Below are 17,555 nucleotides of genomic sequence, written 5' to 3' on the forward strand. Positions count from 1 at the left end.
GGCACAAACACGCTGCCACAGCTGAGGCCCGAACAAGCAACCTTGAGGTAACTAGACGAACGCTTTAACCGCTTGGCCACGTGCCCAACATAAAAGCTGGAAAGTACTGGAAAATGTAACAAGCTGGATGGCATTTATGCAGAAAGGAACTGTTAGTGTTGCAAGTTGATTACCTTCCCATGTGAAATATCAATTCATTCATCAGAACTAAGCAAAATTATGAAGCTAACAATGTTTTTAATTGCAGATAAAGGGGAAATGTGGGAGGGTGAAGATTTAATTGCACAAGTTGTCATAGTGCAGACTGAGTGGATGGTGAAGATTTGTTCTCTGAAGATGTCTGAAGGATTGTATTGTAAATGAAAGGATGTGAATGAAAACGGATGAGGGAATAAAAATATGTCCAAGCTATGTGGTACTGAACACTGCACATCGTGGAAAATGTCAACATGTCTGACAGCAACTGGAGAGAGAAAAATAGAATTGTTAGGTCCTCCCAATTAGTGTCCTTCCAGTAGCAGCAATTCAGTTCAGCATACTATATTAAGTGTTTGTGGCTTACTCTGGAGAAAGTAAATGCAAATTGAGTGATCACTTTGCAGAGCAGCTTTGTTCAGTCCTCAAGGGTAGCATCAAGCATCCAGTTGTTGGTAAATAATTTTCTAGCCCACTCACATTCTAACCTGTCTTGCTACTCATTATGCTGGGTTTCACTGGAATAGCAGTACATCTTCCAACTTGATTCATGATAGCTTTTGGGGCTTCACACTGAATTGAACTATTTCAGGTTTTAAAAAAAAATCTTCCAGAATGCAAAGACTGCCAATGCAGGAATCTGGGGTTGATGGTAGAGAAGAATGCTGTTAGAACCCAGTCACTCAACAGCATCTGTGAAGGTAAAAGCTGTATGTTGCTATTTTGGGTTGAGACCTTGCATCAGGACTGAGGGATGAGGAAAGGTACAAGGGTTAGGTGGGACAGAGGCTGGTAAATGATAGGTGGAACCATGTAAGGAGTGATGAAGGAGACGTGGGAAATGGAAGAAATGTGTCTGTGGGCTCCATTAGCTATTTCAAGGAAAAAGGATGGTTCAGTGGCCCTAGAACTGAAGGCCTCATTGAGAAAATGTGGCAGACATTGAGGAAAAGGATGTGATCTTTTAAAAAAAAGAGGGCGTGTTGTTGAGGTAGCTGTGGGAGTCAGGATAATTGAAGATGTTAGTGTCTTCAGAGATGGAGACTGAGAGATCCAGAAAAGAGATGTCAGTGATAGTCCAGGTGAATTTGAGGGCAGGATGGAAGTTGGTAGCTAAGGTGTTGCAGTTGCTTTGTGCTGCTAGTGCAAGGGGTGGCAGCATTGTAGTCATTAATGCAGCAGAGCAAGGTGGTTGGGAGTGGGGTGAGGTGTAGGCAGTGGCACCAGATAGGCTTGGATCTTGAGGATGTTTCCTATGGTTGGTGAATCTCGGACCAGAAGTCACAGCCTCAAAATAGAGGGATGTCTATTTAGAACAGAGATGAGGAATTTCTTTAGCCAGAGGGTGGTGAATCTGTGGAGGCTGAGTCATTAAGTATATTTAAAGCAGAAGTTCTTTGTTTGTCAGGGTATCAATTGTTACGGGGCGAAGTCTGGAGAATGGGGTAGAGAGCGATGATAAATCGGCCACAATGGAATGGTGGAGCAGACTCAATGGGACGAATGGCCCAATTCTCTTGTTTTATGGTCTTGTGGGTTATTCCATGTGGCTAACAAAAAGACCGGTATAGCTAGGGCCCATGTGCATGCCCATGGCAACACCTTTGATCTCCAGAAAGTGGGAGGAATTGAAAGGGAAACTGAGGGCAACGATAAGTTCTGCCATGCAGCAGAGTCTGTTAATGGCAGGGATCTCTTATCAAATAAAGATGCAGAGGGATCCCAAGTTGTTCGTAGCTGGGAGTTGGGCTGGTGGGGGAGGAATGCTGAGGCCTAGAGAGTGGACATCCAAGGTTAAGGTGGGAAGGTGTGACTAGTGAACTGGAAGGTATCAAAATGGTGAAGGGCAAAGAGGTGTTTTGGGTGTAAGTGAGAGGGAACTGGATAAAAGGATTAGCCTGGCAAATGTCTTTTGTCTTTTCATTCATCTCCTAATTACTTATACTTGAGACATATCAAATGCAATTGACAAACTTCACCCACCTTCTTTAACTGGGCACCCCTACCCACTTGTATTATTGTCTTCGTCTCCAGCTTCTTGCAGAACTTTTCTTGGTTCTCTGCACATCTCTCCCTTTTCGACCATAGAAAACCAATTTAATTTCAAGCTTCGTATTTCTCATGAAAGGCCAATAAGCTGAAACACTGCAGCCTCTTGTGATCCTGTGCATTTGAGGCTCCATACCAGGCTTTGATGCAACCAGTCAGAATGCTCTCCATTAAGCATCCCACTGAGGACCTTACACCTATCTGTATTTCAATACAGATTTGTCATTCCTTGCCCCACTTCCCTAACTGATCAAGATCCATCTTTAAAGTTGTGATAACATTCTTCCCTATTGAAACACTGCTAATTGTGTGCCATCCAGAAACTTACTGCCCAAGTCTGTGCATTTGCACCTAAATCATTTATATAAATAGTGAATAACAAAGTCTCAACACTGATCCCTGCAGCACACCACTAGTCACTGGCTTCCATTCCGAGAAAAAACCTTCAACTACCACCTTTTGCTTTATACTAGGTCTCCCTGGATTGTATGGGCCCTGACCTTGTTGAACGCCTTGCTAAAGTCTGAATACCCTATCTTCACCTAACTTTTTTGGTTAGCTCTTCAAAAAAAAAACTCTACAAGGTTCGTCAAGTACGATTTTCCACACATAAATCCATGCTGACTCTCCAAATCAGACTCTATCTCTAAATGCTTGTAGATTAAGAGGCAAGTAGAAAGAAACTTTGAAAGGAGTATAAGGTTCAAAGGTTCATTTATTATCAAAGTATACAACTTGAAATTCTGCGGGTAGCCACGAAATCAAGAAAGGAAAAAAAGGCAGCACAATCCCCTCCCTGCGCAAAAAAAAAAGAACAAAAATGGAAAAGGCACATCAACACCTAAATCCCCCCTCCTGCCCAGAAAAAACTTAACAAAATGAAACAAGCACATCGCCCCCTCCCTGCACGAAAAACAAAAAGAAATAGGTGATAAGCATATAATATAAAAAAAACTAAGACTGAGAAAAGGTCTATAGTCCAAGTCCGTGATCCAAAATGCAGAAAACCTGGGTAACACTCTCCAGGTCCAGCGCCAGACCTTCCCCTCTCCATTGCAGAGTGATCAAAAGATAGGCAGCTGGTGCTCACCCTTGGTACTTGCCTTGATGCTTCAGTCTCCCTTGTTGTACCCCTCAATCTTCTCTCCATGAAGTTCGCGCACACTGCCTCTGCCTCCCTGAATCCTCTTGGAGACTGCAGAGCGCTGAAGCACCCAAACAATTTTTAAGCTTCCACATTCGCCTCAATGCTTCAATCTCCCTCATCGCTTTAATCAACAAACAGTGGAAGCTTTAATCAGTGACATGGAGAGTTGAACATCGACTTGCGCTGTGCCTGCCATGAGGTTCACGCACGCTGCCTCTGCCTTCCAGATTCCTTTCGGAGACGGCAGAGTGCTGGAACACCCAGACAATCTCCAAGCAGCAAATCACAGGCTCTGACATTTCTAGAATCACATCCAAGATGAAAAACAAATGTAAAAGACATAAAAGAGCAGATATTGGGGCATTTGTGCAAAGTTTATTGAGAATGGGAGAGCAGATTGGGAAAATGGTTATGATAGGATGCTGGGCTTTAAAACAATTTGAATACAAAGAGGCCGTAATAAACTATTATAAAACGTTTGGTTCAGCCACAACTGGTTAAGTGTTCATTCATGGGTGCCAAACATCAGGGAGGATGTGAAGTTCGTGGAGAAAGTGCAGGAAAGGGTTACCAAAATTCCAAGGATGAGTTATGATGTAGGTGGACAAAAACTGATTTTGTTTTTGGAATAGTGGAGATTGCAAACAAAATGATGGAATTTTTTTAAAACAACGTTTGTTGACAAAGAAAAGAAAATTGTTATAATGGTGAAACCTTTGGGAAGCGGGGTGGGGAATGAAAATGATTGGCATTGAATAGTTGAAGTTTGAAATGCAGAGTAGGGGTGCTGGTGCAGATGGATTCAATTTCAGTGTTGAAAAGGAAATTGGATGAGATTGGGTAAGTGATGGGGCAGGCTATTCTCAGTGCAATGAGACAAGGCAGGGATTTGCTCAGATGAAATGGCCTGAATGGCATCCTTTTATGATCTTTAATGCTCCTCAATAGTGTACACAAGTGCTCACCATTTAACATTTATACTTTGTATTTTTAGAAAAATGTTTACATGTATATCATATATTATAGACATATAATTGCAGAAGGCGCTGTCCTTGAATCCATAATGTAACCTTGCACTTTAGATCATTTTTCAGTAACTTTGCATGATGGTGAGCTGTATTTTTAAGAGGCCAAACGTGGGAATTGTCTCAAGGTATTAGGTCACCGTGTCTGCATACTAATGCTAATATCTTTTTAAAGATAGTATGAATATCTACAGTCATTCATTAATTTCCAATATTCCAACAGTGATTTTTTTTTAAAAAATAAGATTAGTTTTGCTTTTAAAGTTTTATTTCAATTTGCTCTTGTAGGTTCATGGCTTCAATGTGATGATTTGCAAGGTTCCAGTTGTTTCAGACGTTTGACATTAGATGTTCCTGCAGATGAAGTTCACATTGTCATCTGGGAAAATAGTGACTTTGAAAAAAGAACATGGAACAGGGATACCATTCCGCGTTGTGACTCTTCATCTGCCACTTGTCCTAATGCTCCATCCTTAAATACTGAAGCTACTTCCTTTGTGCAACTTCCAAGCAAAACATCATTGACGAGTTCTGTTCAGTTTAATACAGTAGTGACACCAATACACAGTACAGTTAAAGAGATTACCACACCATATAAAGACTCTGTAAAACAAAACAATATAAAAGATCTGGAGCATTCAGGAAATGAAACAATGATAACACTGAATCTTACTGAGGTTAAAGTGGATGACAAAGGGAATCCATTGTGCGACACTCAATTCATATCAGATGCACGGCTGTTACAAAATTCACCACAGGTGACTATTGATCGTAATATTGCTGTCCATCCTTCTACCGAAGTACAATATTCAAGTGAACAAGCCCATCAAATGGCTGAAACTTTTGTAAATTTTGATGTGCCTCAAAAACCTGTTTTACATTCTGAAATGTCATCTAGTCCGTTTGGATCCTTACATTTACAAGGAACTGAGATACCTGATATTCAAATGCCGATGTTACAAAGGGATTCTGCTATGAAAATCCCATCTAAAAATTCAGAAATTCCTATAAGGTCTGATAACAAAATACAAAAGGAAGATTGTAATAAAATGCCAGCATCTCCAATCATGAAAACATCTGCAAATAAGCTATCAGCTGATATTACTCAGCCTGCGGTAACTAAACGAAATTTCAGTGCTGGCTGGAGAAAGTGTCTGTTGAATCGTCATCTATCAATGTTGAGCACCAATGAACCTAGAACAAGTAAGAATGAAGTTGGGAATATTCAAAGGGGTGGTTTGTTAAGAATGACAAATTCAAAGCATCCTGTGAAGGATCATTTTGATGGATTCAAAAGCAAAATTCTTCCAAAACTTGCACAAAAGGCAAGCAAAAATCTACCTGAATCACCAGATCTAACTGTTCCAAACATTACCGGTGTACAAAAGAGCAACTCTCTGTTTGTTAATATGAAGGAAAACTGCAAAGAGTTACTGTCAAAGAAAATATCTTTGGATGTCCATTCTTCAAATAAAATACATCTTTCCAATTCATCAAAATTTGGTAATCCTTTAACGCATGAGGCGGGGGCTTGTAATGTGAACTATCAGGGCTCTGTCCCAGTTGATAAAACAGAACTGAATAACATGGATTCCAAAGTTCAAAAGCTCCGTCTTAGGTTACTCAAAAAGCTGCAAACCAAAAAAAATCAATTGGCATCACTCGACCAGTTAATGAAGACTAATCAATGTGGTGAACCTGTGAGTGCTGAACAATCGTTAAATCTGGCAAATAACGATGGAGGCCTGCTGTATGAGTTTTTGAATGAACTGTGGCGTCAGCCTGGAGTTGAAGACAATGAATCTGTTTGTACCAGCTCTAGTGCTTCATTGAGCAGTAGTCCAAGCCATGATGAATTACTTGCAGAATTATTCACTGCAACTAGAGCTTCAACTTTGGACTACATGAAACATGACTTGAGACACTTTGAAATGCCACCAGATGGTGGAGTAGCAAATGGAAAACTGAGTAATGACTGCAGCATAGATTCAAAGTCTAGAAACACATCTTCTATTTCAGCTTTAAATATGCAACAACAAGTTTTCAAAAATGAGCTAATTGGCATAACAAACAACCATGCATCATCTTTTGAGGGTCCTATCAAGGATGAAATATTGGTAGATTTATTGTCCATTTCAACTCTTAACTCTTTCACAGGAGAAAATGAATTGCCCATTTTTGATGAAAAACTTTTTGAAAACTGCTAAGAAATGATGGTTCACTGAAACAGTTTTAAAAAAATGCTGTTTAAACAGCAATATTGCTGCTTTTGAATTTACTCTTTGTTTTATCACTAAATTGTGACATGAGTAAAGTTTGCCCAGTCCATATTTGGAAAATTGTTTTACATTCTAGAAATCTCAAGATGAGCATATTTGTGTTTAAAATTTACTTCCACAGGCACTGTTATTTTATAAGTTTCATTGTACCTGGGATCTGAGAATCTGCATTTGCTGCTTCTGAATGCAATGTTTATGGTCATCCACTTTATTTGCTGACATTCTGTTTTGACGTAGTGTGCACCATTATTTATATGAATAATTTTTAAAGTGCAATTTATCAATTCTGAACTGTAAATAAATTTAATATTTCAATAATAGTTGATATGTTATTTGCAACAACAGATGCAAGAAACTTTGAATAATGATCACTGAGTTCACACCACACAAAAATACACTAAATTCATAGAATGCTTAAACCACTTGAATTATGCTAAAAGCAATTGATCCATTGGAAGGAATGTAACATTAAATTCAGGTATAAAATGTGGGTTCTTATTTTTATCACCTGTAATATAAAAAAGGCAAAAGTTCTGTTTTGTGCAAAAATTGTTTCTAAACTGATCCAAAAGAAACATTTAATAAAGTTACTGTAATTATATTATTATTTTTCCTATAAAAAGGTAAATGCTAGAAATGGTTTGGTACACACCACCACGTTTCTTGCCGTTTTGCCCAAGATTGAAAACTGCATCTTCTCTTGCATAGATACATTTTTTATCTCCAGCGTTTGTTGCTCTTTAATTTATGATATGGGTTCTAGAAGATCCAATAAACAAATCACTGGAAATTCTGTGTGTTGAATGTATATCTTGAGTAGTCACAGTTGATGAAACCTGTCAAATTATTTATGTAGGTATTAATTTTAACACCTGAAAGTTTGGTGTTTTTTGAAATTTAACATGTATATTGTGCTGTAAATTGCATCAATACGATGTATCTTGAACTATTTCAATTTTCAGGAAATATTTTTTGTAACAGTTTCTTGGTAGTCCAAAAAGGATTTGTATTTTCTCTCTCTTATTCAAAATAGTTCAGTCTCACTAAAATTACCTTCTGAGGTTTCTCTGACAATGTAACTTGTTGGTTCTGTTAACTTTCTTATTAAAAGTATAATGACTAAACTTGGCATACTGCTATCAATAACTGTTCCAAATGCTTTAAACCTCATTGAAATTGATCAAATATTTTAATGTAATAATTTAAATGTCAATAATGCTGCTTAAATCTTTCATCACAGAAAACCTAAAGTGGAATGGTACTGAAGAAAAATATGAAAGGTTGAACACCTGTCAGGTTTTTCCAAAAGTAGTTGACATGCAAGCCTTTTGCTTTAGGATGTTGATTATCAAAGATTCCAGATGTCCTGTACATCAAAATCCAAATGGTTCAAATACCAACCTTGGAATTCTGTGTACCTTGATGTCTCTTAAAAAAATTAATCACAACTTTTATTCATCTTCCTAAATTAATCTCATATGCATTTGTCATCTCTATCTCCTGTAAATAACATTTGCCAATAGAATTAAAATTAATTTATTGCAACCAGTTTGAGAAGATATCTCAACCCTCATGAAAACCAATACTAGTTATTTTAGATTCATAGTTATACAGCATGGAAATAGACCATTTGGCTAATTTCATCCTCCCTGACCTATATTCCTAAACTAATCCCATTTGCCTGTATTTGGCCTGCAGCCATGTATCTGTCTTTACCGTGCTTTCTGTGGAAAAACTCCCTCAAACATCCTTTAGATCATTCCCTTCTCACCTTAAATGAATGCCCTCTAATTTTAGACTCTTCCCATTCTGGGGGATAAAGTCTGACCATTTTCCTTTAACTATGCTCCTCATTATTTTGTAAATCTTAGTACCTTTGCTCCAGGAAAACCATGTCCTAGCCTATCCAACCTCCAGTCCTGTCAACAAACTTGTTAATCTTTTCCTTCTGCACCCTGTCTAATCATATCCTTCCTACAGAATGATGATCAGAACTGCATACAGTGCCACAAGTATGGCTCAATCAATATTTTGTACAACTGTAACAGGGCATCCCAACTCTTATACAAGTAACTTCAGAAAATGCATCACTTTGCACCCATTCTGAGTTAAATTTCACCTGCCTCACCTTGGTCCATTTACATAGTTGATCAATATACTGTTGTAATCTTGGATCTCTTTTCACTATCCAATGTTTTTTTTAAGATTCACTAATCTTGCCATCTTTATTTTTGACCAAATTAATATACAGTATACGACAAACAACATAGCAACCAGCACCAGTCCCTGTGACACTCGTTTTGGTCACCACTTCAAACAAGAACTTGATCAAATTTGTGAGACATTACTTCCCATGCACAAAGCCATTCTACCTATCTTCCCAAATGCAAATAAATCCTGTCTCTCAGAATCCTTGCCAGTAATTTAATGACCACAGTGTATATCACCACTATGAGTAGCAGAGGTGTGAAATCCATGTGTGAAAGGAGAACTAATTACAGGTTTAATACCTGTGAAATTGACAGAGATAGATCAATGCTGGAATTTGAAACCATTTCAGAAATGCTGGCAGAACTTGGGATCAGAAACTCTTCTGTTACTCTTTCCATGAATGTTACTTAACTAGCTGAGTTCTTACAATGTATTTGTTTTGGTGATTCAATGTCACCTATGTAACACTGCACATTATCACCTGTTGATGGTGAACTTTAAAAAAAAATTATTTGAAAAAATGATGGCGATAAATTAAAATTTAAAATATTTTGCATTGGATTATCCCAAATATTCTGTATTTTGTATAAAAAGCATTGACAAAGACCTTACAGAATTAAAAATATAGATTGGTAGACTTGTGAATTTGTGGTGGATTTTTTAAAGTAGCCACTCACAATTGTTTGTGTTTAAAAATGTAGATTTCCCATGGGAATACAAAGCAAACCAGGAAACATTCATTCCAAAAGGGTGGATCAAAATGAATTGCTCTGTTGGGGTGAAATAATGGGAGAGGAAAGATTAAGCTACTCTATTTAATATACTGTTAATGTACTGTGGACTGTAATGTTACTTCAGATTTTCTGCATCAGCAGTTTTCTTCCCTTGGCTAACTGAATTGAATTGACTTTATTTTTTTACATCCTTCACATACAGGAGTAAAAGTCTTTGGGTGTTATGTCTCTGTCTCAATGTGCAATGTGTAATTTAATAATTACTATACAACAGAACAGTCAATATAGCTTAGAAATACAATTGTGTCAGCATGAATTAATCAGTCTGATGGTCTGGTGGAAGAAGCTGTTTCAGAGCCTGTTGGTTCTGGCTTTAATGCTGCAGTACTGTTTCTTGGATGGTAGCAGCTGGAAGTTTGTGGTTGGGGTGACTCGGGCCCCCAATGATCCTTTGGGCCCTTTTTATACACCTGTCACTGTAAATGTCCTAAATAGTGGGAAGTTCACATCCACAGATGCGCTGGGCTGTCCACACCACTCTTTGCAGAGTCCTGCGATTGAGGGAAGTACAGTTTCCATACCAGGCAGTGACACAGCCAGTCAGTATGCTCTCAATTATGCCCCTGTAGAAAGTTCTTAGGATCTGGGGATTCATGTCAAACTTCTTCGACCGTCTGAGGTGAAAGAGGTGTTGTTGTGTTTTTAACACCACAAAGCCGGTACGTACAGACGAAATGAGATCCTCGTTGATGTGTATACCGAGAAACTTAAAGCTATTCACCCTCTCAATCCCAGATCCATTGATGTCAATAGGGGTGAACCTGTCTCCATTGCTCCTGTAGTCTATAGCCATCTCCTTTGTTTTTGCGGCATTGAGGGAGAGATTGTTTTCTTGACACTACGGTGTCAGGGTGATGACTTTTCGATAGGCTGCCTCATTATTTGAAATAAGGCCAATAAATGTACCATCTGTACATTTTATTAGCAGATTGGAGCTGTGGGTGTCAAGACAGTCATGGGTATACAGAGAGTAAAGGCGGGGGCTTAGGACACAGCCTGGGGGGGGGGTGTTCCTGTGTTGAGGGTCAAGGGGTAGAGTGAGGGAGCCCACTCTTACCACCTGCTGGTGATCTGACTGGTGGTGTAGACTCAATATTAAATTTTATTGATACTAGCATTGGTTTTTTATTGTCACATGTACCAAGATACATTGAAAAGCTTGCATTATAAACTCTATACAGATTAAAATCATTACACTCTGCATTGAGGTAAAACAACAACAATGCAGAATAAAGTGTAAAAGTTACAGAAGAAGTGCAATGCAGGTAAACAATAAAATATAAAAACATAGGTTCTGATTTTTGAGTCCATTTTATCTTACAAGAGGTAGATTCAAGAGTCTGATAACAGTGGGAAAGGAGCTATCCTTGAGCCTGGTGGTAAATGCTTTAAGGCTTTTGTACCTTCAGCCCAATGGGAGAGGGGAGAAAAGAGAATTTCTGGGGAGGGTGGGGTCTTTGATTATGTTGGCTGCATTACTGAGGCAGCAAGAAATGGAATCGTGGTTAGACAACATTTATACTTATATTATCTTAAATCCTGATCCTACTGAATGTCAGAGCTGTCTTGAAGAATTATGATAGATTAATTATGGTGTGTTCTTTGTAATAATTTCCATTAAAGTAATAAATCTCCCTCTTGTTTCCTTCAGTCTAGTTTATCCGCAAAGTTGGGTTGGCAAAACTGAAGATAATTTTACTCAATTGTTGCCCCCCCCCCCAAGTATTGAAATAACATAGAGTTAGAAATATGACCCAAGGGTTTCGGGGGAAAGGGGTTTCACCTTTGTGACAAACGAGATGCTGGAGTTGTTATATTGGAGCAGAGAAGGCTCCACATATTCAATAGAGCTCTATAAGTGCATAAAGATTTTGATAATCTCTCAGTGGCAGAAGAATTGATCTCTGAAGGTTAAGGAAGTTTTTTTCAAAGTTTCAACCATGACGAACCATGATCCATACACAGTCAATTGATATGAACTAGAATGCATTCCCTAGAAAGATGGTGAAAGTAGAACGGTATCATTCAAAATGAAAATAGTGGATGAATACTTGAAGTGAAGTAATCAGAGGGTTTGTACTAACACTGAGAATGTGAGACCAACTGAGTCAACTTGACGGTGCTAAGGATGAAGAGTTTCTAAAAACTTTCTGGGATAACTATAAAGCAAGATATTTTTAGTTTGACAAAAAAAGACATTTTCAACAAGGAAATTTTAGGAGATATTGATCATAATACCACGAGGTTTGTGTAGTTAAATAAAAGAAGGAACAATTTAATGTCAAAAAGATTTAATGTAAGAAAGGTTAGTTTCAAAAGGATGAGAATAAATCCAACCCACATAGACAAGCAAAGCTGTAGCAGAACACTTGATAAATAAAAAAGATTTATATATGAAGCAAAACAAAGGTTGTTTATAGAATAGAACAGAAACAGGCTCTCAGTCCATTACTACACCATGCCCATGCCAGCCATTTCATGCCAATCCATACCAATCCTGTTTCCCAGCACTTCGTTCATAGCCTTCTGCACCTTGGGGATTCTAGTACTCGATTAAATGTTGTGAGAGTATTGCCACCATCACCTCAGGCAATGTGTTTCAGGTGCCACGCAAACTTCCCGACATCCTTTACCCTAAACCTGTGCCCCTTCGTTTTAGGCAGCAATTATGAGAATTTACTTTGTTTCATTCATTTTTTTTTTCTTTTGCCCTCAGAATCCCTTCTACCTCTACTGCTGTATAGAAAACAAACCCAGTCTGTCTGTGGTGACGAACTACACACTTTACTCTTGCCGTGGCATAAACTACGTGCTGTAAAGTTGCACCATAACCATGACTTTACCTGTGGCAACCAAAAATTTAATCATTTCTGCCAGGGCCCCAGAAATCGCTTTCCCTTGCTCCTTTAGTAGCTAGGGATCCGTCCAGCTAGACCCCAGGGAGTAACCCACCTTTAATCCACTTTATATCTCTTTTTTAATGATAACCTGTTCCCGGATTTCACCAGCTCTGACATGAATTCTCTAATTGCAGATGCACTCCTTAGCGAATACAGATGCGAAGTAGCTTCATAAGAAATTTCCAACATCCTGTGCTCCGTGCACAGACTGTCCTTTTGCCCCTAGTGGAGTTTGCTCTTAAAACTGGTTTCCTTCTTGTTTTTCGTATACTTTGAACAGGTTGCACATATTAGCAAGAACTCGAATGAATACAAAGAAATAGCGGGGAGGTGAAAAATAAGACTGTCAGAACGGCCTTCAGCCTGAAATGTTCTTATTTTCAAAGATGCTGACTGGATCTGCTGAGTGCTTCCAGCATTTTCAGATTTTCTTCTTCCTAGCATCTGCAGTCTAGCTTTAAAAAGATTTTATTAACATTGTTGAAATACATTATTCTATCAATTTTATTCCATTCCTGGGATTGAAAACATGTTTAATCAGCAGTATATAGCTTCCGCTGTTTCCAAATCTTAGTGAACAGCGATTGTAACTGCAGTAATACCGGAGAACAGCTAAGGGTCTCGGCCCGAAACGTCGACTGTACCTCTTCCTAGAGATGCTGCCTGGCCTGCTGCGTTCACCAGCAACTTTGATGTGTGTTGCTTGAATTTCCAGCATCTGCAGAATTCCTCGTGTTTACAATGTTTCAATTCGCAGTTTAAATGTTTAATGAATTAAAATAGAAATGTTTCCGCCCGGTTTCGAACCGGGGACCTTTCGCGTGTTAGGCGAACGTGATAACCACTACACTACGGAAACGAAGTTAAAAGAAAGTTTTACTTGTTCCCCCATGTGTAATTAAAGTTTCATGTATATATACATTTACAATGATAGTACTAAGTTATGCTAAAATTATCACAGTTGACTCCAATATTTATAAACAGTCTCCTTTCTAATGTATTTTAAATTTATCAAGATAATTTAAATTAAGAAAAAACTCGTGCGTCCCTGGGTGGGCTCGAACCACCAACCTTTCGGTTAACAGCCGAACGCGCTAACCGATTGCGCCACAGAGACGATGACGATAATGGAATGAGAAACACAACTGAACTACGACAAAATATTGTGATTGGTTCATTAGTTGTGTTGCTATTATAAATAATAAGATTCTGCTGTCCCTGTGTATATAATCCTTCTGCAAACCGCAACAAATTAACTGACAAACAAGAGAACATCTGCATATGCTGGATATCCAAGCAACACACACAAAATGCTGGAGGAACTCAGCAGGCCAGGCAGCATCTATGGAAAAGAGCACTATCGACGTTTTGGGCTGAGACCCTTCAGTAGGACTCTATGTGACTATGGAATTTCTATGAGTAACCTCGCTGCGCAAATACTGCAATCATTTACGACCACTTGCTTAAACTGGCTTTGGAATCCCTGTCAACCACCAGCCTCTGGAATCAATGGAGTATAACAAAACCTCTGTAACACACATTCACTTCGGACTCAAAGTAAGTAGGGTAATTGAGGTCAACCCTCAGATGAGATTAAAAAGATTAAGGTAATTTACAGCTAAAGACAGCTGAGAAAGAGGAAACAGCTTGCAGTCAGGTGGATAAAATAGTGGAGACAATCTCGTCGGGGGTGGGTGGTCTAGGACATCTTTGTCTGGTCAGTGGTGTTAACGAATGAGTTGAATGGTTCCCACCCACCACGTTCCACCTCATTTGGTCTCACCTATCACCTGCCAGCTAGTACTCCTCCCGACCACCCCCCACCACCACCAGCACCACCGCCTTTCTTCTTCTGGTTTACGAGCCCTTCCTTCCAGTCCTGATGAAGGGTCATGGCGACTGTTTATTACCCTCTATAGATGCTGCCTGACTTGCTGAGTTCCCCCAGAATTTTGTGAGTGTCGCTAGAGAGAATCCAAACATGTTTTATGAGTAGATAAAGAACAGGAAGATAGCTAACAAAAGAGCTAACTTTAAGACCAAAAAGATCTGTGTGTGGAGGTGCTGGGTTGAGCAAGAGCCTGAAATATCGTTTTGTAATTTTATGGGGTAAATAAAGATGATGGCTATGAATGGTGAACTATTAGAATTATAGAACACCACAGCACATAGTACAATTGACCTGCAACTGGACCATATGCCACCACCCCTGTCATCCACTTAGCTATCCAAATTTCTCTTGTGTTAAAATCGAACCTGCATCCACCACTTCCACTGGCAGCTCATTACACACTCTCACCACACTCTGAGTAAAAACAAAATCCCCCTTGTGTCCCCTCAAACATTTCACCTTTCACACTTAACCCATGACCTCTAGTTCCAAGATCTCAGTGGAACAATAGCCTGCTTGCATTTACCCCATCTATTCCTCTCATAATTTTGTATACCTCTATTAAATCACCCTTCATTCTCCTATGTTCCAGGGAATTAAGTCCTAACCAATTCAACCTTTCCCTATAACTCAGGTCCTACAGTCCTGGCAACGTTCTTATAAATTTTCTCTGCACTCATTCAGTATTATTGGCATCTTTCCTGTAGGTAGGTGACCAAACTGCATACAGTACTCCAAGTTAGACCTTAACGTCTAATACAACTTCAACATAACATTCCAACTCCTATACTCAGTACTTTGATTTATGAAGGCTTATGTGCCAAAAGCTCTCTTTATGACCTAATTGATTTGTGATGCTACTTTTCAGGAATTATGGATCTGTATTACCCGATCACTCTGTTCCACCACAGTCCTCCGTGTCCTACCGCTCACCATGTAAGTCATACCCTGGTTTATCCTCTCAAAGACCAACAATTCACATTTGTCTGCATTAAATTCCATCTGCCAGTTTTTCCAACTGCAAGCTCTGATAGTCTTCCTCACTGCTCACTGGCCTATAATTTCCCGGCTTATTCTTACAGTTTATTCAAAGATTAGTCATAGTCATACTTTATTGATCCCGAGGGAAATTGCCACACTGATCTTCCAGAGGACATACTTTGTCCCTTGCTATCCTTTAACTCTTAATATATCTGTAGAAGCTCTTGATATTTTCCTTTACCATGTCTGCTGGACGAACCTCATGCCTTCTTTTAGCCCTCCTGATTTCCTTCTTAAGTGTTCTCTTGCATTTCTTATATATCAAGTACGTACCTCATTTGTTCTCTCCTACCTATACCTACTATGCATCCTTGTATTTATCACACTTCTTTATTTTGTCCCCATGCCTCACTGCAACTTACCACACTAACTGCTATTTTGCCCTGTCATCTGCTTGTCTTTCCTGACAATCTCACTGCACACTGCATCTAGTTGTATACCAAATGCCCCTTCCTTAGCCTTATTTTCCCGGTTCCCATCCCCCTGCCAAATTAGTTGAAACCTCCTCAAAAGCTCTAGCAAACGTGCCCGCTAGGATATTGGTCCCCCTCAGGTTCAGGAAGAACCTGTCCTTTTTTTTACGGGTTGCACCTTCCCCAGAAGAGATCCCAATGATACAGAAATCCGAAACCCTGCCCCCTGCACCAATTCCTCAGCCTCTCATCCATCTGCCAAATCATCCTATTCCTACCCTCACTGGCACGTGGCACAGGTAGCAATCCAGAGATTACTACCCTGGAGGTCCTGCTTTTCGGCTTTTTACCTATCCCCTATATTGCTGGCATTGGAGAGGGTCCGGAGGAGGTTCACAAGGATGATTCCAGGAATGAAAGGGTTATCATTTGAGGAACGTTTGATGGCTCTGCGTCTGTATTCGCTGGAATTCAGAAGGATGAGGGGGATCTCATTGAAACCTTTCAAATGTTGAAAGGCCTAGACAGAGTCGATGTGGAAAGGATGTTTCCCATGGTGGGGGAGTCTAGGACAACAGGGCACAGCCTCAGGATAGAGGGGCACCCTTTCAAAACAGGGATGCGGAGAAATTTCTTTAGCCAAAGGGTGGTGAATGTGTGGAATTTGTTGCCACATGCCAGGTCAGGTCATTGGGTGTATTTAAGGCAGAGAATGATAAGTTCTTGATTGACATGGCATCAAAGGTTACGGGGAGAAGAAAAAAGGATCAGCCATGATTGAACAGTGGAGCAGACTCGATGGGCCAGATGGCCTATATCTTATGGTCTTATAAGATAGACTCTTGACCTCAACTATCTACTTCGTTATGACCTGGCCCCTTATTTTCTGCCTGCATTTCATTTTCTTTGTAGCTTGTTTTACCTTGTTCTATCTCAATGCACTGTGTATTGATTTGATCTTCATGAACTGTATGCATGACATTCCAATTCCTTAATATTAATGGGGCATACTTTCTTAAAAAGACCACAAATCCAAAACACATGATTAAAATTTATCTCCATGAAATTACTTATAACTTCACAGAAGCTGCTTGACAGGGTGAGTTCCTTCAGCAGTCTGTTTTATTTTACTCCAAACTTTGGTTTGTCTATTCTAAGGCATGCGTTGCTGTGGGGAGTGATGTCTAAAGACTGATTTTTTTTGAGGAGGCAACAAGGAGAGTGATGTCTAAAGACTGATTTTTTTTGAGGAGGCAACCTGTTTGCTTTCGAGAAGGTTTTTTTGACAAGGACCTGTATAGCATACAGGTCAAAAAAGGTAAAAGCCCTTATGGTCCAAGAGAGACAGACAAGAATGGAAGATTAGCTTTGTGAGACAAGAGGAAAGTATAATAGTAGATGTAAACTGTTTGCTGGAGAGACTCAGCAGGTCGAGCAGCAACTGTGGGGCATAGGGTTGGGGGAGAAATTAGGACGTTTGGGCTATAAACCCTGCATGGAGAGTCCCTGGTATTGATAGCAAGATACCATTGCTAAAAGTTGCATGTTGCTCTTGGTCACCTCCCTTTTGCTCTCCTACACTGATAAACCCAGCAGTTTCTTGCACCACA

At 39.5% G+C, this 17,555-nt stretch overlaps 1 protein-coding gene and 2 non-coding genes across 4 annotated transcripts in view; 1 reads left to right on the plus strand and 2 right to left on the minus strand.

Annotated features, from left to right (window-relative positions):
* Positions 1-9,536, plus strand: part of uspl1 (ubiquitin specific peptidase like 1) — a 44,587-nt gene extending 35,051 nt beyond the window's left edge. For both annotated transcript variants that reach the window (XM_063054269.1, XM_063054270.1), the window contains one exon: positions 4,705-9,536. In XM_063054269.1, coding sequence (XP_062910339.1) covers positions 4,705-6,623 — 1,919 coding nt within the window. In that variant the 3' untranslated portion in view covers positions 6,624-9,536. The remainder of the gene's footprint in view (positions 1-4,704) is intronic.
* A 3,850-nt stretch (positions 9,537-13,386) lies between these two features.
* trnav-aac (transfer RNA valine (anticodon AAC)) lies at positions 13,387-13,459 on the minus strand. Its single transcript has one exon. It is a non-coding gene; the product is annotated as a tRNA-Val (tRNA).
* Positions 13,460-13,643: 184 nt separating this feature from the next.
* Positions 13,644-13,717, minus strand: trnan-guu (transfer RNA asparagine (anticodon GUU)). Its single transcript has one exon. It is a non-coding gene; the product is annotated as a tRNA-Asn (tRNA).
* Positions 13,718-17,555: the final 3,838 nt, after the last annotated feature.

This window comes from Mobula hypostoma, chromosome 7 (assembly GCF_963921235.1).
Source record: "Mobula hypostoma chromosome 7, sMobHyp1.1, whole genome shotgun sequence".
Classification (NCBI taxonomy): domain Eukaryota; kingdom Metazoa; phylum Chordata; class Chondrichthyes; order Myliobatiformes; family Myliobatidae; genus Mobula; species Mobula hypostoma.